This window comes from Xenopus laevis, chromosome 3S (genome assembly GCF_017654675.1).
Source record: "Xenopus laevis strain J_2021 chromosome 3S, Xenopus_laevis_v10.1, whole genome shotgun sequence".
Classification (NCBI taxonomy): domain Eukaryota; kingdom Metazoa; phylum Chordata; class Amphibia; order Anura; family Pipidae; genus Xenopus; species Xenopus laevis.
In genome coordinates, this window is record NC_054376.1 from 121,287,974 (window position 1) to 121,303,427 (window position 15,454).

The 15,454-nt window shown below is 40.3% G+C and overlaps 1 protein-coding gene and 4 non-coding genes across 7 annotated transcripts in view; 4 read left to right on the forward strand and 1 right to left on the reverse strand.

The window, feature by feature from the left end:
• Window positions 1-15,454, reverse strand: part of clec4e.S (C-type lectin domain family 4 member E S homeolog) — a 40,864-nt gene that overhangs the window by 23,687 nt on the left and 1,723 nt on the right. Inside the window, exon 1 of one of the 3 annotated variants that reach the window (XM_041588852.1) lies at window positions 2,109-3,360. The exons of 1 other annotated variant lie outside the window; for it this stretch is intronic. In XM_041588852.1, the coding sequence (XP_041444786.1) occupies window positions 2,109-2,166 (58 nt within the window). In that variant the 5' untranslated portion in view covers window positions 2,167-3,360. Of the gene's footprint in view, window positions 1-2,108; window positions 3,361-15,454 lie in introns of those variants that run through there. One more of the 3 variants, XM_018241972.2, reaches the window with a different exon arrangement.
• On the forward strand, window positions 11,789-11,861 carry trnam-cau. The gene has a single exon. It is a non-coding gene; the product is annotated as a tRNA-Met (tRNA).
• Window positions 12,196-12,268, forward strand: trnak-uuu. The gene has a single exon. It is a non-coding gene; the product is annotated as a tRNA-Lys (tRNA).
• trnam-cau lies at window positions 14,821-14,893 on the forward strand. Its single transcript has one exon. It is a non-coding gene; the product is annotated as a tRNA-Met (tRNA).
• Window positions 15,275-15,347, forward strand: trnak-uuu. Its single transcript has one exon. It is a non-coding gene; the product is annotated as a tRNA-Lys (tRNA).

Below are 15,454 nucleotides of genomic sequence, written 5' to 3' on the forward strand. Positions count from 1 at the left end.
GTAAATTATTATTAACCCCTTGAACCTCTCTCTTCTAGATAAAGAGCTTGCTGATATGCCTCAGGGAAAGATTTTCCTCTCCATACGAGTAGGGTAAGATAGAAACATAACTGATTGTGTGTACTATGAAACATTGTTACTTAGTGCCAGTTAAATTAAACGTTAATATTGTTACACTGTTTCTTATAGCACTGGACATTTTAGTATGTTTTACCCTGTTGGATACCTTTTATTTGAATCATCCACAAGGCACACTATTCGAAGGATACACTTGGAACTGAGAAAAAATTTTTTTTGTATTAACACCACACAGGACACGCTATGGTGTTTTAACTTTTTTATTCTGATGGATTTTTTATTCTGATGGATATTTGGGACAATTTTTACTACACTTTTTTGAGACGCCTACTATGTATTTATGGCCTTTTACACTTATTATGTATTTATTTTTCACTAAATTATATAATCACTTAATTATGTAATCACTTAACCAATTATGTCTAATTGATATGCTTTTAAATAGTATGAGCACTGATTCCCGGTATGCTTGACAAAGGGGTTATGCCCCGAAACGTTGCATCAGCAAATAAATGAGCAAGGGTTTCCCTGCTAGAAATATCCTGTTGTGCCGGTGATTTTCTCTTTTCCCATGACAGTATCCCTTTAAGCTTTTTGTTACCTGCCAATATAGGGAATTTTGTAACAACAGCGCCACCTACTAGTCAGTTCCTTGTCAGTAAGAGATGTGTTCTTATGTTGCTCTGCTCTGGAAGGTGATGGGGAAGGGCATCCAAAGGCTTCTGATCAGAACAAAATCTGAACACTTCTCTGTTCTCCTTCTAAAGGTATAGCTCTTTGCAATGATTTTACAAAACCCTCACTTGATCCTTAGTCCCCTTTCAGACACCATGATATCCCTCACCTTCAGTATCCATCTAAACCTTTAAAATGTGCAGTTATAAACCATTTAACCACTGAAACCACACTAACCAAAGTCGCCAGGGAAGTTTTGCTGCTAAATCTGAAGAATAATTCTAATACTACCTGACCTCTCTGCTACTTAATAATAAAAATAGTTAATAATCAGCTCCTTTGTGGAATCCGTCTCTACCTTACAGTGTGCAGCACTTACCTGGATCCAGTCACACGTGTCCTCTATTGCTCCTTTTCTTCTCCTCAATGATACCTCCACATTACTTGAACCCTCTGTTGTGGTCTCTCAAGGTTCTGTTCTATGACCACTGCAATTCTCTGTATATACTTTATCCCTCGATCATTCATCAGCTCCTTTGGCTTAGAGTAGCATCTTAATGCTAATGACACACAATTCTATGTATCCTGTCCTAATATTTCCTTGTCTGTCAAATCTTAAGAATCCAAATGCCTCTTTGTTATATACTCTTGGATTTCAAGCCTTATCTCAAAATAGTCTCCAAATCAACTACTTTGTTCATTCCTAATGACCACCCCCAACCAGTGACTCTTGAGTTACATGTTGCTCACCACTTTGATGTTGCTTCCAGTAGCCTCAAAGCAGGTGCTCATTTTTAAATTCCTGACTTGTAGAAAACATGTAGAGGCATGATGACACAAAAGCCTCCTACGGAATAACCAAAGAAAGTGATTTTTTTTGGAAACCTTCAGGATCCTATTCATGCTTGTGTGGCTCCTCAACAATTTTTACATTTCAGTGTGGCTTGCAAGTAAAAAAGTTTGGGGACACCCGTTATAGACTTTGTTTCTCCTTAGTAACCCCTTCACATGCCTACAGGACCTCCCTCACCAAAAGTCCCACATTTTCATAATAACATCAGTCTTCTAATATCACAACTTGTTGATCCATTATCTCCTCATCAACAATTACAATTATAATTATATATTATAATCAAAATGGCATGCACACAACAATCCTGGATATGTTTCATGGGGAAAAATTTAATCTGGGGCAGTGGGGTGTAGTCCCGGGGCGTTGAGAATAATAGAGATATATAACAGAGATAAATGCCTTAAAAAAATCAACATATAACACTTTATGACTCACAGCTCTTGTTTAAAAGTTACCAGATGTATCTATTTTACTCAGAATAAGGGAACCAGATGGGCATTACCTGAGTACATAGAGTCACTGTGCAGCCTGTCACGACTGGTGTGGAATCCGGACTCCATAGCTAAGGAATAATTCTATGTAGAGTACAGTTATGGGATTTATACTCTGGCAGAATTAGAGCGGAAACAACCAAGATAAAAACATATTTACGCTGTTCGTGCTTTCAGAGTTGAGTGTTTCCAACAGCCCTGCCAGTTTTTGGATGTTGTTCTTCTGAATTTAAAGGACAAGGAAATCCTGTTTTTAGTAAGTGGCTTATTTAAATAGTCACATTCCCCTCTTCCAGATAGCTACCTTCTTTTTTGTTCATTTTTTAAAAAACCTTCTATAAAGGCAATAATCCCTCTGTGTATTTTTTTTGCTCCATTAGGAGATCACATCCTCCATATTTAACTAGATCACATCACTGGACGTATTATGGCTCCAGTGGATGAAAGTGTGTTCATGAAACATGTGATATGTGAATGTGCTGAACCAAAATCTATTGCGCACACGTTGCAGTCTTGGTCTTGAGAGCAGTGTGGTGACTTCTGGGTAGCGTCTTTCTATACTTCAAGCTTTTGGGAAATCATTGCCTAAGACTGTTTTAATCAGTGGCACAATTCAGTGAAATTACACTGATAGCCTGTAATGAGGAATGCCTTTACCTGAAGTCCTTACTATATTTCACCTTTCCTTGCACTTTAAAGAGATTCTGTTAAAGAACCCTTGGCCCTTTAAAATTATTTGATTTAATTGACCTTAAAGTTTACAGTATTATTGCCTGAAAGCATGTCTGAGTTAGTTTAATATAAATCTCCACCATGTATTTATCAGCATTTATGATGTAACTATGCTTTCGTATGCCCCATCATCTATAAATCAGTTAGTGGTTGCATTATTATTGACTAGCTTCACCAATTAGTTTTGAACAGCCTGCTATAAATTGTAAAATCAGAGCACCTGCACCAATGCAAATTAGCACCATTGTTTATACATTTACCCTCATGTTGTCTAAGCCAATAGGTTTTTTATGATTCAGAGCCACCATCATATGGAACAAAATTCAAAAGTTCTTGGAAATACAAGTATGGGACCTTAGGCAAATGCAAAAGTGAGGAAATGTTGCAGAATGAAAATTAAAGTAAAATGCCTGAGTTTCGTGCCTACTGGATTCTAATGCCTTCATTGACATTGTTCTCTGGGCTAGCCAGGCATGATCCCATCCCCACTGCTCCTAATCCTCCCTACCTGGCCTCCACCTAGGGTTGCCACCTGTTTGGTTTTTGAAGGGCTGCCCGTGTCAAAACTGTCCGTCTGATTTTCCAAATTAAGAAAACCAGGCAGGATTCCCTATGATTGACACTGTGATTGGCCAATCACTGATCGCAAGGTCAAAGACCTGCCCCTGATGCCACCACCTGCCCAACGCAGCGGCACAGCCTGTCCCCATTTCATCACGGCCTGCCCCTTGCCTGGATTCAACCAGGCTAAAATGTGGCAACCCTACCCCCATCATGGCTGCAAGAATAAAAAGGTATGCATGGGGGGGCCAGAGGGGGGTTTGCGACTCAGGAAGTGAGCCTTTAACATTGTGGTGGGGGGCCTTTGATGCTGCGGTGAGGGCCCAGTCTGACACAGTACACTGGTATTGTGATGAAAATTGAGGGTAAAAAATATTGCAATTTGCCTACACATTGCACTGTATTAATAATTAAGCCCTTAAATATTACTCATTGAATCTCTCTACCTTAAATTGGAAAGTTATTAGAAGATGTGACTTATAATGTCCTGAGAGGGGTATATTATCCACAGGTCTGTGTGAATTCTGTTTCTGTATCAGTCTTCCTGTTTTCAGCTTAAACCTCCTTGCCCCGAGCGTGAGCATGCTCAGTTTGCTCCTCTTCTCCCCCCCTTCTCTGCTGTAATCTGAGCCCAGAGCTATAAGTGAGCAGGGAGAGACTCAGGCAGGAAGTGATGTCACACCAAGCTAATACTGCAGTTGCTATCTTAAACAAATAAAATATTCTACAGACTAAATATAGCATTCTAGCTTGCACTATTGCAGCTAATCTATTGGCAATAAAACGCCTCCATAGCTTTCCTTCTCCTTTAAGGGGACATACAGTACTCCCAAAAAGAGATTGCTTCAGCTGGCAAGCTGGTGATTGGGCCATTCCAAACCCTGTTAGCTAATGAATCTGTTAGTGCTGCAGCAAGCTAATCAATAAGAGTATACTATGTGATTTTATATATCTTTAAAAAAATAGTATGCTTAGTTTTAGAGCAGGGTAGAGCATGTGTGTCTGTATAAAAATGCAACTGCTGCCAATTCATTATTATCCCTTCTGCTCCCAAATCTGGCTCTGCCCACATCCTGCTCCTCCACGTGCCTTACTGGCTGAGTTGGAGTTAAAATAATGGCTTTGCAGATTTAAGCACATGGCTCCACTGAGTCTGCACAGGAGGAAACCAAACTGCTGATCGTGTCCATTTTTATGTTCAGGTTAAAAGAAAAAAATTAGTTATTCAGAGAAGCACTGAAGAAGTTTTGTTTCAGGCAAAAAGCAGACTTAACACCCCCGTTGCTCCGCCACATCGAGTCAGTACCACTTCTTCTAGAGCAGTGATGCCCAACTGCCCCATGCCCCGCCCTTCTTGTTTGGTCCTCCAATAATATCTGCTGCTTACCATGTGAAATTAAAAAAGTATCAGAACTGACATTAACTGGCACCTGCATTGTTGACACCCTGGGATGTAACAACAATGTGCCTCCCCCCCAGGCCCGGACTGGCAATATGCGAGTTCTGGCAAATGCCAGAGGGGCTGCTATAAGGTCCCATAGAAAGTCATTATTTAGTGGGCTGATGGGGGCTGTTTGGGCCTCTGTGTGGGCTGCTTGGGCCTCTGTGTACCTGAAATGCCAGGGCCTATTTTAATTCTCAATCCAGACCTGCTCCCCCCCATCAAAAAAAAAATTCAGAAGGCCCCAGTGCACATAGTCACTCCAGTCTGCACGTGACAAAGGGAATTGACCCCATGGTCTGACACCTTAGTTAGTACATCTGACACCTTAGTTAGTACATCTAGATTTATTTAAGACAGCAATTTCTTTTTCCTTCTACTACCAATTCCTTGTTGGACTACAATAAACAGCAAGTTGGAAAATGTGTGTCAAGATTTGGTCATGGCTGTGAGATATTTTTATGCCCTCGGTAGATGAACACCAATAGCAGAAGATTGCAGATGATTTCTGTAGGAAAACCAATTTTCCAAACTGCTTGAATGCAATCGATGGGATATAAATTAGTGTTATCATGCTAGCAAATAGTGGCTTCAGGTAATGGAATTATAAATGTCAGTGCAATCAGTGCTAGGATGGAGTTTCTGTGATGACTCTCTATCCCTTCCTCAGCCCAAGCCATTACTTATATGTTTATCAGGGATGATGCCTTTGGACTTGCCATATTCAGGGACTCAAAGAAGTGTAATGAAAAGACTTTAGACTATAAACTATCAAGAGCAGGAGGCATTTTTAAAAGTGCTTTTGCAATTCTTGCAAACAAGTGGAGAGATTTCCATACTGCTAAAACTTTGAGCCTGATTTTGTAGATAAAGGTATGGTGTGTCCTTCACAACCTGGTCCATCAACCTGATGGTTACATTTATCAGGACCCACTTACAGATGCAATACCCAATATAGACTGGTAACCTGTGAGAAGCTCACATTTTTAACTTGGTTAGGCAGGGCGCCGGAGTATACATTATATATATTATCTAGTGGCTTTTCCACTAGATAATCTCGCTCATACCAAGGACCGGGAGAGTGTTCACTGCGGGTGAAGGGGTTGGTTTGGCAAGGGTTGGTTAAATTGTGCCTGTTTACCACATATTACCTAGTGTTTCTTGTCTATGTGCAGCAGCTTACTATAATTCATGCGCAAAAGACGCTGGTACTAGTATTAGACAGTATTGATGGGGGAGAATCGGTGAGGTTGATTGTTGGACAAGACACCAAAATGGAGTGATATATCCATTGCTCCCTTTTTCTAACCTATCCTGTATGTTGAATATATACATTTAATCATGCTACTATATTTTGCTGTAAAATTACCTGGCAAACACAGTGCTGTATGCATGTAATACCAACCCACTACCTCTTGGTATTCCGCCTCCCTGTACCTAACCTATTTTTAATGGTGACACACTGGACTTCTACTAATTTTATCGGTATTTATTAAAAGTTACTTTTAATACACGCCATGTATATACACATAACTGAGTCTCTGGACAAGGGTGGATGGTAAGGTGCAATTCATAGGCACATTTCTTTTCCTTTTTTTCTAATATTAACCTGCTGGAAAAATGAGAATCTGGGACCAATTACTTTATGTCCCGCGATGGAGCAATGCTGTGGCAGCTAAAAAGAATTTTAAATAGATAATAAAAGCCAGCAGATACTGGAAGTAGAAAGAAAAAAAAACACGTCAACACACAAGAGGTTAGCATCTGTTTCCCTCTTTCCTTCTGGTAAACCAACAAATGTTTTACTATCTTGGGAACAAGCCAGGGGAGAGGGCAATGAGTTATACATTTATTGGGACAACATATAACCTCTCGTGCATTACCTTCTTCCTCCTGCTCCTCTTCCTCCTAATAACTAAGCACCATTTATAAGGGTATCTTTTAAAGAATATAGTTGTCTCTTGTGTATTATATAGTGAATAAACTACCTCCCTTTGTAAAATATAAGGATATTATCACAAGGAGTTCCATGACCATATTTTGGCCTTGTGCTTTTATACAGGCCATGGAACTTCGAGGTTACTTCTAATATCCTCATATTTTACAACAAGGGGTACTTTATTTATTATAATACATGCGTTTTAGGGAGTCATGTGACAAAAATGACATCACTACTCACTGTTTATTACTGATGACATCACTAGTCATCGTTTATAAGGATATAATTTACAAGATATTAATGGCTTTAGTGTATTATATAGTGAATAAAGTACCCCCTCTTGTAAAATATATAGTGGATAATGTACCCCCTACTGTAATTTATAAAGATATTATGTTACCGAGGAGTTATGTGACCATATAAAAGCACGAGGCCGAAGGCCGTGTGCTTTTATACAGGTCACATAACTCCGAGGTGACTTCTAATATCTTTATAAATTATAGCAGGGGGTACATTATGCATTATAATCTACAAAGATGTCTGGCTCTGTTCTGCCCTTGCCTTCTTGCCTGCCACAGGTGATGTCATAGGGGAAAGACCAAGGAAGTAGGGAAACTTAAATCAGGACTGGAGACTGAGGTGGGAGGGGGAGTGTAAGTTGAGAGGGAGGTTATGTGAAAATTGGTGAGAAAGAATGGAGACAGACCAGAGAGGGGGTTAGACAGCGTGGACACAGAGATACATGGAGTCAAAAGTGAGACTGTGTCAGTGCAAGAAGCTTCACACCCCTCCTGTCAGCCCCTCCCCATCTGCAATGAATTTCGAAGCAGCACCAGAGCAGTACTGGTTAAATTGGAAGGAGCTAGAATCAGCCTGTCAGCCAGCACGGACTGACACAGAAAACCGGCATACCTGCTCCTGCTGCAATCCACTCATCACCCCTTTGATAATTACTCCTCCCCCTCGCCAATGAAATTCCCCGCACTTACAACAAGGGGAGGGGGATCCGAGCCAGACAGGGATCAGCAGGGGGAGCACATGAGACGGAAGCTATGAAGGGCCATATCTGAGAGGGAGTGAGAGAAAAGGAGCGCACTGTGCTGTAAGTAAAATCTGAGCCTGCGAGTCAGATGGGAGGGGGGAAGCGTGTAGGGAGAGCTGCAGGGAGAGAGCAGCGGCGGAAGTGATGTAACATATAAACGGCGCGTTCTGATGTCAGAACGCGCCGTTTATAAGGATATAATTTACAGTCTGGTCCCATAGGGAAATGACCAGACTGTAGATTATAAGGATATTATAAGTTACCGAGGAGTTTCATGACCATATAAAAACACGAGGCCGAAGGCCGATTGTTTTTATACAGGTCATGGAACTCCGAGGTAAATTCTAATATCCTCATATTTTGCAACTGGGGGTACTTTATTTATTATAATACACAAGTTTCAGTGAGTCATGTGACAGAAATGACATCAGAACTCATCGTTTATAACTGATGACATCAGAACTCACCGTTTATAAGGATATCATTTACAAGATATTCATGGCTTTTGTGTATTATAACTGTATAAATGAAGTAGGGCTGGAACTAGGAGTAGGTAGAAAAGGCACCAGTCTAGAAAGCAACCATGGGGGGAGCTGGGCAGGTACCTCTTGGAGATTCTTCTGCCTACCTTTTTTCCAGGCTTTCTTGCTCCTTCTAAAACTTTCCAATGCTTCTCATCACACTTTCCCCCTGCGTTGTCACTGCCCATATGTGTGCATTTGGAAGGGGGTAGTGTGGTGGCCAGCTGAGTTGCCTAGGGCAGTCAGCTGGCTTTACCCACCGCTGAAATATAGACAAGGTTTATAAGCTATAATTCTGCATGGGATGCAGGGTTGCCAGGTCTAATTTTCAAAAACAGCCAAAGTCAGCTACAAAACCAGGCCAAAACTAGCCAAGATGCACTTCAAAAGTAGCCCAAAATAGCATATTATGTGCAGTGAAAAAAAGTCTAAAAAATAAATGAATATATTTAAAAAAAAAAAAGTATTTTTTAAATGCTCACTGTTCGCTGTACAGTATCACCCATCACCAGGGGCATAAGTACAGAAGGGGGGCCCATGAGGTGTAGGGGTCCCATAAGGCCCTAATACAGTACATATAACATTTCAATAAACATTGGTAAAACAGATCAACCTCTAGACATTTTGGTGGCCAGCAGATTTTTGCCCCAAAATTATCTAAATTTGAGCAAGGTCACAGGAAAATGTGAGAATGCTTTAGAGTGATGGGAGACTGTGGTACAGAGCCCAAAATCTGGTAACTCCCGACTTCTACACAAGTCAGTACAATTGCATGCTGGGTATTGTAGTCTTACATTAAACTTGCTAGTTGACAAATTGTTAAACAAAAACTACATTACCCAACATGCATTGGGAGATGCAGGCTTGGCACATTAGGGCAAGAAAAAACTTTGGCTGGTTTCCAAAGTACAAACAAGCCAAAGGCCCAAAAAGTAGCCCAAATCTGTACCTTGGCTAATTGTACTTTCAAAACCCACTTGGGCTTTAAATTAGTAGCCAATTTAGCTGGAATACTGCCAACCTGGCAACCCTGATGGGAATTTAAATGTCAGGTGTAGGAGTGTAAGGTTTTCCTATGCCCCAGGGAGTGTGTTAACCAGCTAGGTTGGGTCCTTTTTCCAAAGGGATGGGGGAGTAATTTGTTCTGTCTCTCTTTTCTAGTACACCCACTCGCTGGTGGAAGTGGTGTGTGGCTGGGAGGGCCTGAGTTGGAGGTAGGCCTCAGTATAGGAGCAAGCATCAGGTCAGAAACTGTCACTATTGTGGAAAGCATTTTAGGACATCCTCGTGGGAAATCACTCTCCTTCATGCAATCTCCTAAAGCAGAGGAATGCAGTATTGTCTGCTTTTTCGCTCACCCATCCTGAAAGGCTGCAGTCGCACCTTAGTCCTGGGTCCTCAGTCCTCCCTACTCAGCCTTCAGCCATCAGCTCTTCCTCCTGAGCCCTCCCTCCTCAGGCATCAGCTGTCAGCCCTCCCTCCTCAGGCATCAGCTGTCAGCCCTCCCTCCTCTGTCCTCCTCAGTACAAATGCTCTCCATCCTCAGCCCTCCCTCCTCAGCCATCAACCCTCCCTCCTCAGCCATCAATCCTCCCTCCTCAGCTATCAGCCTGGTTTAGGAGCTCATGTCTGAGGCAGGAGGGCTGAGGATGGAGAGCATTTGTACTGAGGGCTGAGGAGGGTGGGCTGAGGAATGAGCCACGCGGGGGGAGATTGCAACAGCATATGAGGGCAGCATGGAGGTGTGACTGCAATCTCTTGGGATCAGTGAATATAATAAGAGGCAAATCTGCATGCTTCTTCATTAGGAGAGCACACACAGGAGCATGTGTTCTCCCGATGATGTCCTAAAATGCGTTCAGTACACTATAGGAGTGACAGGAGTTTAGTGATGGGTTAGCACCAGTCACGCATTCTTGGAAAGGCCACCTAAGCCCGGGCCTAGGGTGGCAGGATTTTAGGGGGGCAGCATGCTGCCCAACCACATCCACATTGGTTCAAAAATACTGAGGATGCACTGGAGATACAATAATTTTTTAAATTTCCTATGTGCCAATCCCCATTGCTTCAGTCCAGATGATAAAAATTTGCACAAATTAAGGGGAGGGGACAGGGGCGACAAATGGCAGTGGGCCTAATGCCCACTATGTAAATCCGGCCCTGGTTAGCACCCTGCGGTGACAAGGCCGCCAGGTTAGGGACTCAAGTGGTTAGGCTCAGGGATAGAGAGATCCTTGGAGTGTGAGACCAGCTGTGAGATTGACCATCAATGGGGATTGTGCACTAAAGGCAGGCAAGACGACTCAATTCAGAAACCTGACTAACAAAGGATCAGACAGTATCCTTGAGTAATATATTTGTGTAAATGACCTGCTGCACTACTTGTTCGCGGAGTCTACAATCTGAGCATACATCTTGAATATGTGATTGACCATTGAGAAGTATACCAAGGGTTCAATAAATTGATCTGCTGTTTTACAGAACCACTGGTGCCCAAAGTTATTGGATCAAGAATGAATACTTTTAATCTGAGGGTCCAGGGTTCAAGTCCCTGTTAGGACGCTTATTTTCTAGCTCTCCTTTGATTCAAACATACCATAATTATACAAATAGGAATTTTCACATGAAGTTTTGTATGGTAGTAATATCACCAGGTATGCATTTATAACTATTTAGGCTCATTAGCCTAAATAGTGATAAATGTATATGGTACACATGTATAAACAGCAGTGGACCAAAACCAATCTAGTTACTAATTACTATCTTGTTTGTGATATATAAATATTATTATTATTATTATTATGGGCCATGCCTTTCACCAGGGACCTAATAGATCCCATTTTTAGATGATTTGAAGAGTCTTTTTAATATTATATTAAACTAATTATACAGTTTTTTAATTATGATGATCCATGTCTTTATTTTTTACAGATGTGATTTATATTGTGCCAAGCATCCACTTATGAGTACCACTTGTTTGATGTATTGTCAATTGTTAATTGACACTATATTATTTATTTATTACAGTTGGTCCTGTTTGTTTTGTGTTTTTTATAAAAATAATCTATTCACTATATTGACCACTAGATGGTGTTTAAGGGTATAAATTGTTGTACTCAGAATTGGTCAGTAAGCTTGATAAAAGACCGCATGGCCTGAAACGTTGCGGTGATGCCCACAAAAGTACAAATAAAGGCTTTTTAACTACTTCAAGAGTTCATGGTGCTGTTTAATTTCGCACTACACAGTGATAATGGTGAAAACAATTCTTCCATCTCCACTAGGGTGGTAACATGCGGTTCAACCCCAGATCATGGTTTTGTTTGTGTAGCTAAGGGTTTCTTCATAAAAACCATGTCAATGTTCATCTGAGTCAGCTTCTCCACTTCAAGAGCAGGGGTTTTTCTTTACGGGTGCATGGAGGAGTATACCATGTTCACAATGAGCTTATACAAGCCTCGTTAGCGCAGTAGGTAGCGCGTCAGTCTCATAATCTGAAGGTCGTGAGTTCGATCCTCACACGGGGCAAAGATTTTGGCAGGCACATATGAAGTCAGTGCAGGAGAACAAGGGCACATATAGGAAGTTAATGTCTGCTTTGTTTACAGGCAGACCGTGTTTTTGCACCTAACTGCATCCAGTGGTAAATGAAAAGTCAGTGCATGAACAAACTGAATTCCTTTCATAAGTCTGTGAATGCAAGCATTAGATTAAGGAGACAATAATTGACTTAAAAGCTAAAGTGCCATAAAAGTTGAGTCAAGGTCCAACAGGCTAAAAAGAGAAGAGACATGAAATGTGCAAAAACAGTACACATCATTTTACACCTGTAAAACATGTCATAAAATACAGAACTAGCAGGGCCCGGATAGCTCAGTCGGTAGAGCATCAGACTTTTAATCTGAGGGTCCAGGGTTCAAGTCCCTGTTCGGGCGCTCTAACTTTAGTTCTCCTTTAAGACATTTGTGACTAATTCACACATGCTGTAATCTCAATTAGATAATTGTCACATAACGTTCTGGATAATGGCATTTGGCACTGCAACTAATAATCTAGAAGTCCGGTTTTTAAAAACATCTTTTACATTTTATAACATTTCCATTAAATATGTTATATATTAGTAAAAAAAAGTTTTGGCGGGAATATAATATAATATATATATATATATATATATATATATATATACATACATATATACATACATATATATACATATATATATATACATATATACATATACATATATACATATATACATATACATATACATATATACATATATGTATATATATGTATGTATATGTATATATATATATATATATATATATATATATATATATATATATATATATATATATATATATATATATATATATATATATATATATATATATATATATATATATATATGTAAACTGGAGCACTCTTGTAATCAGAGAGCAGCTGCCTGGGTGCAGGATTCCAAAATATTGTAAACCAAACACTGTACAAAAACCGCACTCACAGGACTTATTAAAGATGCAAAAAAATGTTCTGTTTATTTCGACGGTTCAGCTCCTGTACTGGAGACTTCCTTTGGCACACCACCTGAGGAAGGCTCCAGTACAGGAGCTGAAATGTTGAAATAAACAGAAATTTATTTTGCACCTTTAATAAGTCCTGTGAGTGCGGTTTTTGTACAGTGTTTGATATATATATATATATATAGCAATCCATGAAAGCACTCACAGTAGTGAGCCTTTCCAAGCTCAGTGGCCTAACTAGATACCAAGGGATCTGGTGCAGACTGCAGTGATTAAAAATCAGGGAAGCAGGACCAGCATTGATGGGTTTGGGACATCTTTGGAGGTGGGCCTGTTAAATATTTGTGCTCCACTCATTGGGGAGAAGTAACACAGTAGCATTTTCATGTATAATTACACAGATATCATAGCAAGAGGAACACAGTGACAATCTCATGTATAATACCCCCAGAAATCATAGTAAGATAACCACAGGGGCAACCTCATGTATAATGTCCCCAGAACTCATAGCAGGATGGCGCTTGTTTTCTAGCTCTTTTTTGATTCAAACATACCATAATAATTACAGAAATTGGAATTGTCACATGAAGTTCTGTATGGTAGCAATGTCACCAGGGATACATTTATCACTATTTAGGCTAATGGCACATATTTATAAACAGCAGTGGAGAAAAAGTTATCCAGCGCATTCTTCTCTGTGACCATGCATGGTATCAGCCAATCAGAGTCGATTTCACTGCTTAGTTTTGCAAATTCACCCACACATTCAGGGAGAGGCAGGCTCGATCATCTTTTCCACAAAGCCATATAAACTCACCTGTGTACCGTTAGATTTAATGACTTTGAAATGATCTTGACCTTGCATCAGTTATCCCGCAACAGTTCCACATCAGAATTCTAAGGTCACACTAAGTAACGATATTTATCTTGTTTGTGAAATTTAAACTCACATTATTGGAATTCAAGCATTGTTTCTACTGATGATATTATTACCATTATTATTATTATTATTTATTATTATTATTATTATGGTCCATGCCTTTCACCAGGGGCATAATGACAGTGGAAGCAGACCCAGCAGATGAATAAAATCTAATTATGCCACTGGCCCTCACCTGCTGTCAAGACATGCTAAATACAAGTTGACTTGCTAAACTGCACCAGAAATCATTTTTGCATGATTATATGTTTCAACCGGTTTTTGTCGGAAAGGGAGAATGTTGCAGGAGGGGTTTGTGTGAGCTGCATGTCCAGTCTCTGGAGGGGAATTAATCTGGAAGGGATTGAGGGGCATTCTGGCTATGACAGGACAACTCTGCTTTTCAGTTGAGTCTGTCCTAAATGTAGCAGTTAAATTTGACCACCTCTAGTCTTTGCTCTGTCCCCTGGAGTTAAGGAATTCCTATACCTAGAACTATTTCCCATGTGCCAAGTGGTGCCCAGTAGGTATGGATCTTATAGTAATCATGAAAAGTCTCACTACAGCACTCACTATAACACAGCAGCATTGATAATCTCAACACAAGTTGGTGCAGCAATTAATCCAGATCACTTATGCCATTGCTTATAATGGAATGCGTTCATTTTCTATGTGTTAGTTCTGAAGAAGGTGGAGCCCATTTTAGTATTGAGATCTGGTTAGAAACTAAACCCCAGACCATAAAATACAATTTACATTTTTAAAAACTATGTAGTGACTAGAACTGTTCTTTTTTACCCAGAGGAATCATGTACTTATGTCTCTTTGGTGGTGGCAGGGATAATGGTGAAGCCAATTCTGCCATCTCCACTAGGGTGGTAACATGCTGTTCAAACCTAGGTCATGGTTTTGTTTGTGTAGCTGAGGGTTTCTTTATACAAACTATGTCAATGTTCATCTGAGCGGTTTTCTGTACTCTGAAAGCAGTGGGTTTTCTTTACGGGTGCATGGAGGAGCATACCATGTTCAGAGAGCGATTCCATGTGCCTCGTTAGCGCAGTAGGTAGCGCGTCAGTCTCATAATCTGAAGGTCGTGAGTTCGATCCTCACACGGGGCAAAGCTTTTGTCATGCACATATGAAGTAAATGCAGTTGAACAAGGTCACACATAGGAAGTTAATTCCAGAGACTGTCTGCTTTGTTTACAGGAAGACCATGTTTTCCCCCCTAACTCATCCAGTGGTAAAAGAAAAGTCAGTGCATGAACAAACTGAATTCCTTTCATAAGTCTGTGGATGCAAGCATTATGATTAAGGATATAATAAATGATACAAAAGCTAAAGTGCCATAAAAGTTGAGTCATGGTCCAACAGGCTAAATAGAGAAGAGACATGAAATGTGGAAAAACAGGACACATAATGGAAAATTCCTAAAATATCATGTAACTGATATTACGAGAAAAACCTTTAAAATGTGTCATAAAATACAGCACTAGCAAAGCCCGGATAGCTCAGTCGGTAGAGCATCAGACTTTTAATCTGAGGGTCCAGGGTTCAAGTCCCTGTTCGGGCGCTCTAACTTTAGTTTTCCTTTAAGACATTTGTGACTAATTCACACATCCTGTAATGTGAATTATAAATTGTCACATAAAGTTCTGGATCATGGCATTTGGCAAGGAG